The sequence below is a fragment of the Aythya ferina genome (assembly GCF_964211825.1).
Source record: "Aythya ferina genome assembly, chromosome: 2".
Lineage (NCBI taxonomy): Eukaryota > Metazoa > Chordata > Aves > Anseriformes > Anatidae > Aythya > Aythya ferina.
Window position 1 is genome coordinate 54,598,495 of NC_140297.1, and position 12,528 is coordinate 54,611,022.

The 12,528-nt window shown below is 38.7% G+C and overlaps 1 protein-coding gene across 3 annotated transcripts in view; it reads right to left on the reverse strand.

Moving 5' to 3' along the window:
• Positions 1-12,528, reverse strand: part of ADCY1 (adenylate cyclase 1) — a 165,325-nt gene that overhangs the window by 55,012 nt on the left and 97,785 nt on the right. For all 3 annotated transcript variants that reach the window (XM_084510067.1, XM_084510065.1, XM_084510066.1), the window contains 2 exons: positions 9,655-9,813; positions 5,515-5,656 (listed from right to left, as the gene is read on the reverse strand). In XM_084510067.1, the coding sequence (XP_084366193.1) occupies positions 5,515-5,656; positions 9,655-9,813 (301 nt within the window). The remainder of the gene's footprint in view (positions 1-5,514; positions 5,657-9,654; positions 9,814-12,528) is intronic.

Here is a 12,528-nt window from a genome sequence, read left to right on the forward strand (position 1 = left end):
TACTCAGAGATTTCAGATAGTATGTTATGGCTGTCCAAGCTAAAGAACGGATTTTCTGAGACTGCCTGGCATGTCTTTGTAGGTACAAGGTACGGTAAGAAGGATAAATGTCAGCCCCTTCAGAGAAATATTTGAAGAGAAGTTGTAAATATAATGTGTCTTTCCCTCTCTTTCTCTGTCTTTTAATATTTCAAACTTATTTTTCATTGCATTCACTGTATAGCTAGTTTCCAAAATGTGAACAGATGTGGTACTCACTTTTCATGAACAACCATCATATGCACTATTCAAACAGTAGATGCAGACACTGTGTGATTTACATTGCCACAAATAAAATAAAACAAATGTATTTGAATACATGGTGCATAACTCACTAGCACATTAGTAGAAAAGTTGCAGGTGGTGTTTAGCAACCTATTAAGCTAATTAGTCATTACAGTCAAGGTATGTTTTAGAATCCATGATGCATTTATGAATATATAGGAATCATTTATAAAATGTATCTATAGACTTTATCTATGATTTTCATAATGTTTATAGTTCCCTTTTTTTGGAAACATCTCTATTGCCTACCATTAATGGTCTGTGGGATTATTTGTATTTGCAAATATGACCTGGCAAAGGTTATATTGACCTGGCAAAGTTACTCAAGTGAAGCAGGTTCCCTTAAGCTGGCAATGACTAACAGTGATGGCAGGCCCACTTCTGTAAATGGAAACAATTACATGTTCTGAGAAATCTTTCTCCTTAGAAAAACTTCATAATTTCTTACCACTGCTTGGCTATCCAGAGAAGTACCTCAGGAAATGTACTTAATTGTCTGGGCTAGGCTAGTTTCTCATCTAGAGAAAATAATGTGCTTTCGCAAAATTAGAGAGACACAGGTAGAGAGTGAATTAATGTAGAAAATATAAGTAAGTAAGCCTAAGAAAAATCCACCTGGCTATCACTGCAGACATAGGCAAATCTTAGGATGTGTTACACTGCATGAGAATAATAGTTCTAGTGAAGTAGACTAGTTAAGCTTGCTACTGAGCTGAGCATCTGCGAGTCTACTATGCCAGCCATAAAACTGATGCAAAGATACTTTGCCTAATGCTGGTGCTGCCAATGAAAAAGAAAGAATTCTATTGAAAAACAGACCCATTCTGTTAAAAGAAATTTAAATTGAATTTCAAGCACAAAATTTGAAAGCTGGAACAGGATTAGTGAGAAAGATTACTGAGGAATCAACAGTGAAAATTATTTAGCGGGGTCTAAGCATGAGTATAAAGTTCCCAGAAGGGGCTCTGAGATTGACAGGATCTGGCCTAGTTTGTTGTTGTTGTTGTTGTTTGTTTGTTTTGTTTTTCCCTCTAATAACATCCATAAACAGAGTAATATTTACTATACTTCAGGACATTTGATGATACTAAGAACATCTATGTATCTAAAGCATAGAGTATGGATTTGTGAATATTTAATGTATCAGAAAGAGATAAATTTTTCTAACTAGATCAGATGAGGATTTTCATATATGTGTTGAGACTTGTGGCTAGTTACTTTAATCTAATTGTTCAAATCTTGTCTCAGTGCAATATTTTGGTCATATCACGACATGGCTTAGAAACTATATACAATATGAAGAAATAACAGATGTCATTTAAAATAAATGTGTTAGCTTTTTCAGAACTAGAAACTTGGTTTCTATTTGGGCTATATCATTTTGTATTATTATGTAATATTTAAGAAGAATATTTATGTAAGATTTTAAATAAAGGTGACCAAAATTTTGAATTTCATTAAAAAAAAAAAAGTCTTTATGCCTTTGGATAAACTATCTGATAAACTAAGTGGGTTTAGAAGCTGAATGTTATCCAGTCAAACATGCATAATTGTTGCTAAATAATAAAAATAAACAATAAATAATAGTAATAATAGCAAATAGTAAATAACAGTAACAGTAATAGAATAATATAGTATCTACCAAAATAAAAGACTTGAATACAACAAAAAGAAAAGAATACTCTCAGTGGTCTTTTCTAAGTTCCTCTCACGTTTTAGCTTATACACCATTCTAGTAATCATATCAGATCACAAAATTTTGGTTGTCAGTTGACTGAATAAATGATTAAAATAATTGGGAACATTTTATAATTTATTCACATTTTTAATGTAATTGGTACATGAATGAGTCTTCATATACTGTTCTCATTCTTGGCTCAGTTGATCTGTCTTTCTGGCACATCAAATAAGGGAAAATGTGGGGTATGTGCCTTCTAAATAAATATTAACAATAAAAAAATTATTTATCTTTCAAGTTCAACAGATTCTTGGCCATCTGTTGCAGATAATATTGATTTTCATTCTTCTTGGAATCATCCCTGCTACAGTCAGTTCATATTAATCTCAGAGATGATGCATAAAGACCTAAAAATGTCTTCGCATTTCAGCTAATGAGGCTCCAGGGGAAGGAACACAATAGTAAAACAGCAGATACCTGAATTCACCTATGGGTGCTAGATCTTGTCTGTGCTTCAGGGCCAGTCCTCTGTTTCTATATCTCTGAAGGTTTAATGACTGAATCAAGGTAGGAGAGGATATAGCAGGTGTTTATCTTACAGCTATTTATTAGTATCTTGTGGTCCAATGCAAGTGTACAAAGACTGGGGATGGCTGTAGTATACTATGACAAACAGCAAAGTGATGTACTGATTGTTTTGAGTCCAGTGGAGAAGGCTGTCTATATCTGTAAAATTCATGAAGTGTTTCTTTCTGCCAGTTTGGCTGACACTGCACTGATGCACGCCAGAGAGCTGATGTCAGCCAAGCTGTACTGCAGCATCTGTCACTTCTACAAATCCATCAGTGACACCCAGGGTAACATGGCATTCAGTTTATGTGGCTGATGACAAACTGAGTTGTTTCTCAGCAGTCACCAGCAGCTTCTCAGCAGCCTTGCAAACAAAAAGGAATGGGTGCTCATATGTAAGCTCTCATCTTTGCACATTAAACATGCATTGGCTTCATTTACTTTAATATGTGAATGTCAAGATTCTATTCTTAGAAATTCTTCAGTCAGTGCAGCTGAGAGAATACATGTCTACATGTAATAGATGCACTTACTGCCTTTTCTCCCTTTTTTATGCATTATGAAATGATACATAATGCTCTGGGAGTTAAAACAGCAGACAAGAAAAAAAAAAAAGATAAACAAATGTAGTGGCAATCAGCAACATACTTTTTCATATATATATATATTTTTTTTTCAGGAAGAGAGATTGGTTAATTTAGGAACTAATTCTGGTTTCAAGAAAGGCAACAAAAACCTCTTACTGAGAATGAAAACAGAATTTAGCCCACTGATTTTCGACCTATTTTCTTTCCTACTATCTAAAATGGAGTCTAATCATATAGATTAGCAGAAGAACAAAACACGAGATCATGTGATTTTCAGAGCAGACAAGGATATTCCATCTCTCCTTTATGCTTTATTCCATCTCTCCAAGACGCTTTAGAGGAAGCATATAATAAAACACCCTTGCAGCAGTCCTTCTGGTATAAAGCAGCAGTAGCTTTCATCATCAGAATCAGAATTCTGTGGTGACTTGACTCCCCGACTTTCCAGAAAAACTCTCCAGATAATCAAATTCAGACCAGGAACCTGACTGCTGACCTGGAATTCAGGATGATCTATTATTCCCTGGTTATATTTTTGTCAAAAACATGTTAATGGAAAGTTAGCTAACATCCTCAAGCATGGAGCTTTGAATTCACTTCAAAACCTCATCTTTTTTTGTTTCCGTACTTACTTTGAGACTTATATTTTAAAATTTCTCTCTAAAGGTCAAATCCCTGATTTAAACTTGTTTGGGCAGAGACTCGGACAATATGTTTGCAAAAGTCTGTATTCTGAGTTGTCCGGCTGAGATAAAGAGTAATACATATGTGAGGGCAGATAACTTTTAAGATAAGCATCATTTGATATGGAGAGGTTTGGAACAAACTGAACATGCTTAAATGGGATAAGGGCCTTTCAAGACTCCTACTGATGTCACAAAAGTTATTTTGTAGCATAAAAACAGACTGTCCTAAATAGGATCATTGCTTAGTTGTTTTTGTTGGGACATACCAATTAGATGAAATTTACAGTTTTTCAGCATTTACTTTTGAGGTGCACTCAGTAACTGGTTGAGGAAGAAAGGTGTGCCTGTGAATGAACCTGCTTGAAGGTCACTAACTATCACCAACTTCACTGCAACTCAAGAAATTACCATTGCACTGATGGGACTCTCTCCTTATTCTGAAAATCTGGCTAGAATGAGGTGTCACATCCATTTCTATCAGGCGTGGCTAAATCCTTAGCAACATCTAAGAAGTTCCTGCTCAAATGAGCTAAAATCTTACTCATTCCACACTTTCCATTTTCTGTTCTCCACCAAAAGAAAGAAAGGTGCAGAAAAGAAAGAAAGGTGCAGAAAATATTATTGTCGCTTCCAACACTGCCGACTTACTTCTCTTTTCCCAGAACTTCTCCGAGTGTCTGACAAAAGGAATGCACTGAAAAGAGAGGGGAGCCTGGCAAAATCTATGAGGAAAGGCAGCTAGGATAGGAAAGGGATAGCCAAAATCATTGTGGGAGTCTGAGGTGGCAGAGAAAGGAAGGGAAATGATGTTCAATTTGTCATGAGCAGCTCAGCTTAGCGGGAGAAAACACTGGAGCTATTTGTCTGTTTTGGACAGAGAATATATTCTTTGTTGCAATAATCTTAGAAAATTTACTCAGCTTGAGCATAAATATCTGATCTACGGTAGACTTATATATACATTTAAAAGCAGGATGATTGACTCCAGCCTCTTCTCCTGACCTAGATAAACAGGCTTGTGTTGTACAGTTTGACAACATGGCAACTTTTCCAGATTTCCAGGGAATGTTAATTCGGTTACTGCTGAATTCATTTCACTGTCTTTTCTGCTATGGGCATGACAAGTCTGTAAATAGTTTTTTTTCTGCATCTATTAAGTAGGGACTCCTCCAGGCCTACCAAAGGAGTCATTACTATCATAAGCGGTTGTAGAAAGTGTTAGGAGTGTGTGAGTAAAATGTCATGGAAATATGGGAATTAAAGAGCAAGATAAAATAGTCAGGCTGCCAGCATTAATATTCAGAAATATAATTTTGAATGGAAGTGGAAGATAGGAATGAATTACATTTTAGACTAACATACCATATCATTTCTAATGCAATGATTACAGAATCTGAATAAACCAAAAGCTTTCTTTTTTTGTGGGTTAAGTGAAAAGTTGTTTTAACTTTAAACTTCAAAAGTATAGTGATCTTCTTTTCTAGGTAATGTACAAGGTTAGCTTTTTTAGTGTTCCTGCCTCAACCAAAACCAAAAGATCTAATTTCAAGAGTTTAAAAGCTTTTAGAAACAATAAATACCGATATTGCCTCTGTTTCAGACTATCATAGAACAGTTGTTAAACTACAAAAAACATGCCACAAAACAAGCTAGAATTTGTGGAGCCTACCTTCCTCCGATGGGATGGCACAATGAAATATGTTTCAATATTATGTTTCTTCAAGAAACTATTCCTTTCATGTCCATATCCTGGTTCTACTTCGTAGTCCCCATTTAGGCACTCTAAGGTGGTCTTTGTAATGTGAACTTTCCTGGAGAGAAAAATAAGATGTTCTTCGTAGCTAAGATGTATTACTAGGTAGTTGCTAGTGCAATACACTCATGAAAAAGATCATAATGGGCTCTGTCTTTTCAGCCAAAAAATCACAAAAATGTTTCTATTAAATGTTTTTTTCTAAACTTAAGCAGAATGACCAAAACAGTAACTGCAGATTATCCAAAACCTTGCAGATTTAGTGATTTGTAGAAAGTGGAAGTCTTCACATCATCTTTCACATTGCATGGATTTAAGCGTTTACCTCACTGCCTGCTTGGAAAAACAGCCTGCTGTTTGAAACGTGTGGCTCCACACTCCAAGTCTGTCATGTACATAAAGAAGAAACTCCTTGTTCTTCTCTTTTTGTTTCTCTTCACAGCTGTGACATGTTCCATTTACTTACTCTGCGTTAAGGCAGCTTTCTAATCCACTTTGTTTTGGCAGCACAGTCAACTTTGACACTCTTAGGGACATGGTTTAGTGGGTGGTATTGGTGGTAGGGAGATGGTTGGACCAGATGGTCTTGGAGGTCTTTTCCAACCTGAATGATTCTATGATTCTAGTTTTGAGTTTGCTTATCCCCAAAACTATCTTCACATTTCCTCCTGAAGGAACCCTTATATTTGAAACGTATTCCCAGGAGATATCTTCAAAGCTGTTACTGCTCTTCTCTATTAATTATGTTCAGGTCTGTTTTATTTAATTTTTTATTTATTTATTTATTTTCCATCGGGAACCCTCAAGGTAAAGAACATACAAAAACACACTACCAAAATTGTCTCAGAATGACATATGCAGCAAACAGAAATTCACTTAACCAAAAAACTTAACCATTGACCTCCTGTTCAGCAAATCATAATCTTGCAAATATCCAACAGAAGGTGGTAAATCCCAGTCCAAATGCAAGTTGCATATAGAAGCACATATAAGCATATTTGTGAAAATGAACAGTGTACATTTAAATTCTATATATTCCATATATATATTCTATTCTATATCAGAGAGAGTTTTGATGTCATGGAACTTGAGGCTGGGAATGATAAGGTTGAGTCCCTATGGGTTAGGACCAGCGGGAAGACCAACAAGGCAAGCATCCTGGTGGGGGTCTGTTATAGACCGCCGAATCAGGATGAGGAGACTGATGATGAGTTCTACAGGCAGCTGACAGAAGTTGAGAAATTGTCAGTGCTTGTTCTCATGGGGGACTTCAACTTCCCAGACATATCCTGGAAGCACAACACAGCCCAGAGAAAGCAGTCTAGGAGTTTTCTGGAGAGCGTGGAAGATAGCTTCCTGACACAGCTGGTTAGTGAGCCTCCCAGGGGAGGTGCCCTGCTAGACCTGCTGTTCACAAAGAGAGAAGGACTGGTGGGAGATATGGTAGTTGGAAACTGTCTTGGGCAGAGTGACCATGAAATGGTAGAGTTCTCCATTCTTGGAGAAACCAGGAGGGGTACCAGTAAAACCGCTGTATTGGACTTCCGGAGGGCCGACTTTGAACTGTTCAGGACACTGGTTGGCAGAGTCCCTTCAGAGGCAGTTCAGAAGGGCCTCCCTTCCGAAGAGGAGTCCAGGAAGGCTGGGCACTCTTCAAGAAGGAAATTTAAATGGCGCAGAAGCTGTCTGTCTCCACGTGCCCAAAGATGAGCTGGAGTGGAAGAAGACCAGCCTGGCTGAACAGAGAATTGTGGCTTGAGCTTAGGAGAAAAAAGAGGGTTTATAATCTTTGGAAAAGAGGGCGGGCCACTCGGGAGGACTATAAGGATACTGCGAGGCAGTGCAGGGACAAAAATAGAAGGCCAAAGCTCATCTGGAGCTCAATCTGGCTACTGCCGTTAAATACAACAAAAATGTTTTTACAAATACATCAACGCAAAAAGGAGGACTAAGGAGAATCTCCATCCTTTACTGGATGTGGGGGAAAATTAGTTACAAAAGATGAGGAAAAGGCAGAGGTGCTTAATGCCTTCTTTGCCTCAGTCTTTAGCGGCAAAAACAGTTGTTCTCTGGATACCCAGTACCCTGAGCTGGTGGAAGGGGGTGGGGAGCAGAATGTGGCCCTCACTATCCATGAGGAAATGGTTCGTGACCTGCTACGGCACTTGGATGTACGCAAGTCGATGGGGCCAGATGGGATCTACCCGAGGACACTGAGAGAACTGGCGGAGGAGCTGGCCAAGCCGCTTTCCATCATTTATCCTGGCTATCGGGGGAGGTCCCAGTCGACTGGCGGATAGCAAACATGACGCCCATCTACAAGAAGGGCTAGAGGGTAGACCCGGGGAACTCTAGGCCTGCCAGTTTGACCTCAGTGCCAGGGAAGCTCATGGAGCAGATTATCTCGAGTGCCATCATGTGGCACTTACAAGGCAACCAGGTGATCAGGTCCAGTCAGCATGGGTTTATGAAAGGCAAATCCTGCTTGACTAACCTGATCTCCTTCTATGACAAAGTGATGTGCTTGGTGGATGAGGGAAAGGCTGTGGATGTGGTCTACCTTGACTTCAATAAGGCTTTTGACACTGCTTCCCACAGCATTCTCCTCAAGAAAATGGCTGCTCGTGGCTTGGACTGGTGTATGCTTCATTAGGTTAAAAACTGGCTGGATAGCCAGGCCCAAAGAGTCATGGTGAATGGAGTCAAATCCAGTTGGAGGCCGGTCACTAGTGGCGTTCCCAAGGGCTCAGTACTGAGGCCAGCCATCTTTATTGATGATCTGGATGAGGGGATCTTACCCTCAGTAAGTTTGCAGATGACACCAAGTTAGGTGCATGTGTCGATCTGCTCGAGGGTAGGAAGGCTCTGCAGGAGGATCTGGATAGGCTGCACCGATGGGCTAAGGTCAACTGTATGAAGTTCAACAAGGCCAAGTGCCTGGTCCTGCACCTGGGGCACAACAACCCCAAGCAGCACTACAGGCTGGGAGATGAGTGGTTGGAAAGCTGCCAGGCAGAGAAGGACCTGGGAGTATTGGTGGATAGTCGGCTGAATATGAGCCAGCAGTGTGCTCAGGTGGCCAAGAAGGCCAACAGCATCCTGGCTTGTATAAGAAGCAGTGTGGCCAGCAGTCCTAAGGAAGTGATTGTCCCCCTGTACTTGGCTCTGGTGAGGCCGCACCTCGAGTACTGTGTTCAGTTTTGGGCCCCTCGCTACAAGAAGGACATGGAAGTGCTCGAGCGAGTCCAGAGAAGGGCGACGAAGTTGGTGATGGGTCTGGAGAACAAGTCTTATGAGGAGGAGCTGAGGGAGCTGGGCTTTTTCAGCCTGGAAAAGAGGAGGCTCAGGGGCGACCTTATCACTCTCTACAGGTACCTTAAAGAAGGCTGTAGCGAGGTGGGGGTTGGTCTATTCTCCCACGTGCCTGGTGACAGGACGAGGGGGAATGGGCTAAAGTTGCGCTAGGGTTGTTTTAGGCTGGATGTTAGGAAGAACTTCTTTACTGAGAGGGTTGTTAGGCATTGGAATGGGCTGCCCAGGGAAGTGGTGGAGCCACCATCCCTGGAGGTCTTTAAAAGATGTTTAGATGTTGAATTTAGTGATATGGTTTAGTGGAGGACTTGTTAGTGTTAGGTCAGAGGTTGGACTCAATGATCTTGAGGTCTCTTCCAACCTAGACAATTCTGTGATTCTGTAAATTGAGTCCAAGGACACCCAAGGAGTACTTCAAATTCTAGGACGTGCTTCATGGAATGGCTGTAGGTTTATGTGCATGTTTAAGAGAAATCCTTTTTTCTTCTTCTTTTTCTTTTCAACATTTTACTTCTAATCTAATCTATTTACTAACATGAATCTTAAGACCATTTGGACAATTCCACAGCGGACATCATATAATGCAATGATTACTCCTACTGTACAAAACCCTTAATCCTTTTCATCAATAGTGATTACATTGCAAATTCTGCAAAGGAAATAAATTCCTCACCTATACAGGTATCTGATTCTTTATATATATTTTTGTTTGTTTGTTTGTTTGTTTTTGTTCCTCATACTTACCCAGGCAACCCTCCAGCTTCCATTACATTGGCTAAAGTCACATCATTTGACCAGACATCGTATTGCCATTTTCGGAGACCCAGGACCCCACAAAGTACCCTTCCTGTATGTAATCCAACTCTCATGTTGAGATCAACCTCTGTGGCTTCTGCAACAGATCTGGAATATATAGCATCATGATATTAGTCTTTAGACAACAGCATTACTCTTTATTTTCACTCCTTCCCCCAAAGTTAACAGTACATAATTGAAAAGGCAGGAACTTTTCAAAATCTCAGATGGTGTATTCAGGTACTGTTCTTTCCCTTCACTCTTAGGGTAGTTTCTAAGCCTCAATTGTAATTATAGAGAAATTATTCTCTTGTTCATATTTTAATTAGTTTTGAACCAATTTCTCAGTATTTCTAAATTTATTGAACAAGAAATTGATTTTCCAGGTTTTAATGAAACACAGTAAAGGTTACATTTCATTACATTTAATACAGGAAAAGGAAAAAAAAAAAGCATAGTAAATGGGTTTTGTAATGAAACTTTCCTAAAACTTTTAAGTTTCATTGTCTCTTTTTCAGTATTTGCTATCACATTTATACAGAAGCTTAGGTATTTTGCTGATTTTGCTGAACCAAAGAATTTTCTAGCTGTAACTCAAATAACTCAAAGACAGACAGCTTAACTCTTGCACTTTCCTGTTTATCTTTCATCTCACATTTACCTACTTCTTTTTTTACTCTCATAAATATTCCTTTTTCCCAATGTGTGCTTATTTCATCAGGATGACAAGCAAACACAAGGTGATTGTTGGAATTCAAAGAAGAGTGTTGAAACTATCTTATTGGGCTTAATTTTAACCTGACATGTAAATAAACAAACATGTTTCAATCCTACCACTACTCCAGGCTACTTTCAACTCGGTATTAAAATGCAATACCTGGCGTTTTTGTAAAGCTTCGCTTTACTGGTTAGTTTTGTCTCTTTGTCACAGAAGACTTGCATTAAATGATTAAATTTCTCTTTTTTTTTTTTTTACCACAATTTGTTGTCACTCAAAGTAATTTTCTCCTCTGTTTTCAGTTCTACATCTGCAATATCAGAACAATACTTCCTTTTCCTTATTCCTTTTTTTTTTTTTTGGTGGGTTGGTTGGTTGATTTAAAGGTAATAGTGTAAAATGTTAAATCTGTAATCGAAACAATACAACATAATCTGAAAACAGAGATGGTATGGATCCCTCCAGTTCGTCTGTGAAAGGTTGAAAAATAAATTAAAAAAATATTATTGTCTCAGTAATGTGTCCACAGTTTTGATTTATGGTGTTCTCTAAACTCACCCTTTAATTAAATTTCCACTTTGATGAAAACATACTCAGTTAAAAACTAACCTTTTTTTTTTTATTATTTTTTTTCCCCAGGTGTCTCAGATTGTCAATCATCTTGGATGATACTTATTTAATAATTCATATTTTTCATCTGATCCCTCTGCTACTGCTAGGGAACTGTTGCAACTACCAGTAATCACACAGAGTTGTGCTGTGCTTCTATCTTTATGGTATGCTTAACTAAGCATAACTTCCTGTGGTGAGTCTGAAATGGCACAAACATATTTAAAAATTCTTGTTTCTGCAGGAGAAGAGTTATGAGGAGGTACTATGAAGCAATGACTCCACTCTCTTATAGAAGTGCAGGACAAAGAATATGGTGAAACCACCACATCAGTGCAAGAACAGTAGATAAAGAGAAATTATAAATACTAATATCTCTCCAAAGCTGCTGCAAGAGTGGCAGAGAAACCACCTCTATGGACTTCAACTCATAAATTAAATCTAGTCTTCAGAGATTCTCATTGTACATGTATACCTGGGAAAGGGGGAATTAACTGGTGACGTCGTTATTAAAAGCATTTTTAATTTTGATGCTACTTTTGAGGAAGGATTCTTTATCTCTGTGAATGGAGTACGCTCTCACCCTACCCTGACTTGTGAACATTGAAAAGGAACCTTGAAGTTAATAAACTTACACAGTACATGCAGAGGAAATGCTATGCATGAATCTTTGCAGCTTTTCCCATTACAGCGGCACCTGGCATTCCACAGTTAAGTTGCAGTCCAAAAATAAATAAAATGGGAGAATAAAAAAGCTACCTAATCAGTGTAATATTTAATTTTCTTTAGGATTTCAAATTAAACTTTCCAAAAGGATGATGCTCTGGTTACAATTTTCTCTTGGCTTTCATTGACTAATGTATTTTTTTTAAATATCATCCAAGTACAGTGGATTTGTTGGAGAGGTCTTTAAAATGACTTTTTAGTTATTCCAGAAATAGCTATTACATTTTTGTCTTGTTGTACTTTTAAAACTACAATTAATTGAAAGGACACATAGAATCATAGAATCATAAAGGTTGGAAAAGAACTCCAAGATCATCTAGTCCAACCATCACCCTACTAACAATGTCACCCATTAAACCATGTCCCTAAGCACCAACTCCAACATTTCCTTAAACACCCCCAGGGATCGTGACTCCATCGCCACCCTGGGCAACCTGTTCCAATTGTAAGTACTCTTTCTGAGAAGAAATGTCTCCTAATTTCCAACCTCAACATCCCCAGGGCATCTTGAGGCCATTCCCTGTAGTCCTGTCACTAGTTATTTGCGAGAAGAGGCTGACACCCAGCTCCCCACAACTTCCTTTCAGGTAGTTGTACAGAGCAATAAGGTCTCCCCTGAGCCTCCTCTTCTTGAGATTAAACAACCCCAGTTCCCTCAGCCACTCCTCATAGGACTTGTGTTCCAGGCCCTTCACCAGTTTTGTAGCCCTCCTCTGGAACTTATTCCAGTACCCCAATGTCTTTCTTGTGGTGAGGGGCCCAAGAATGAA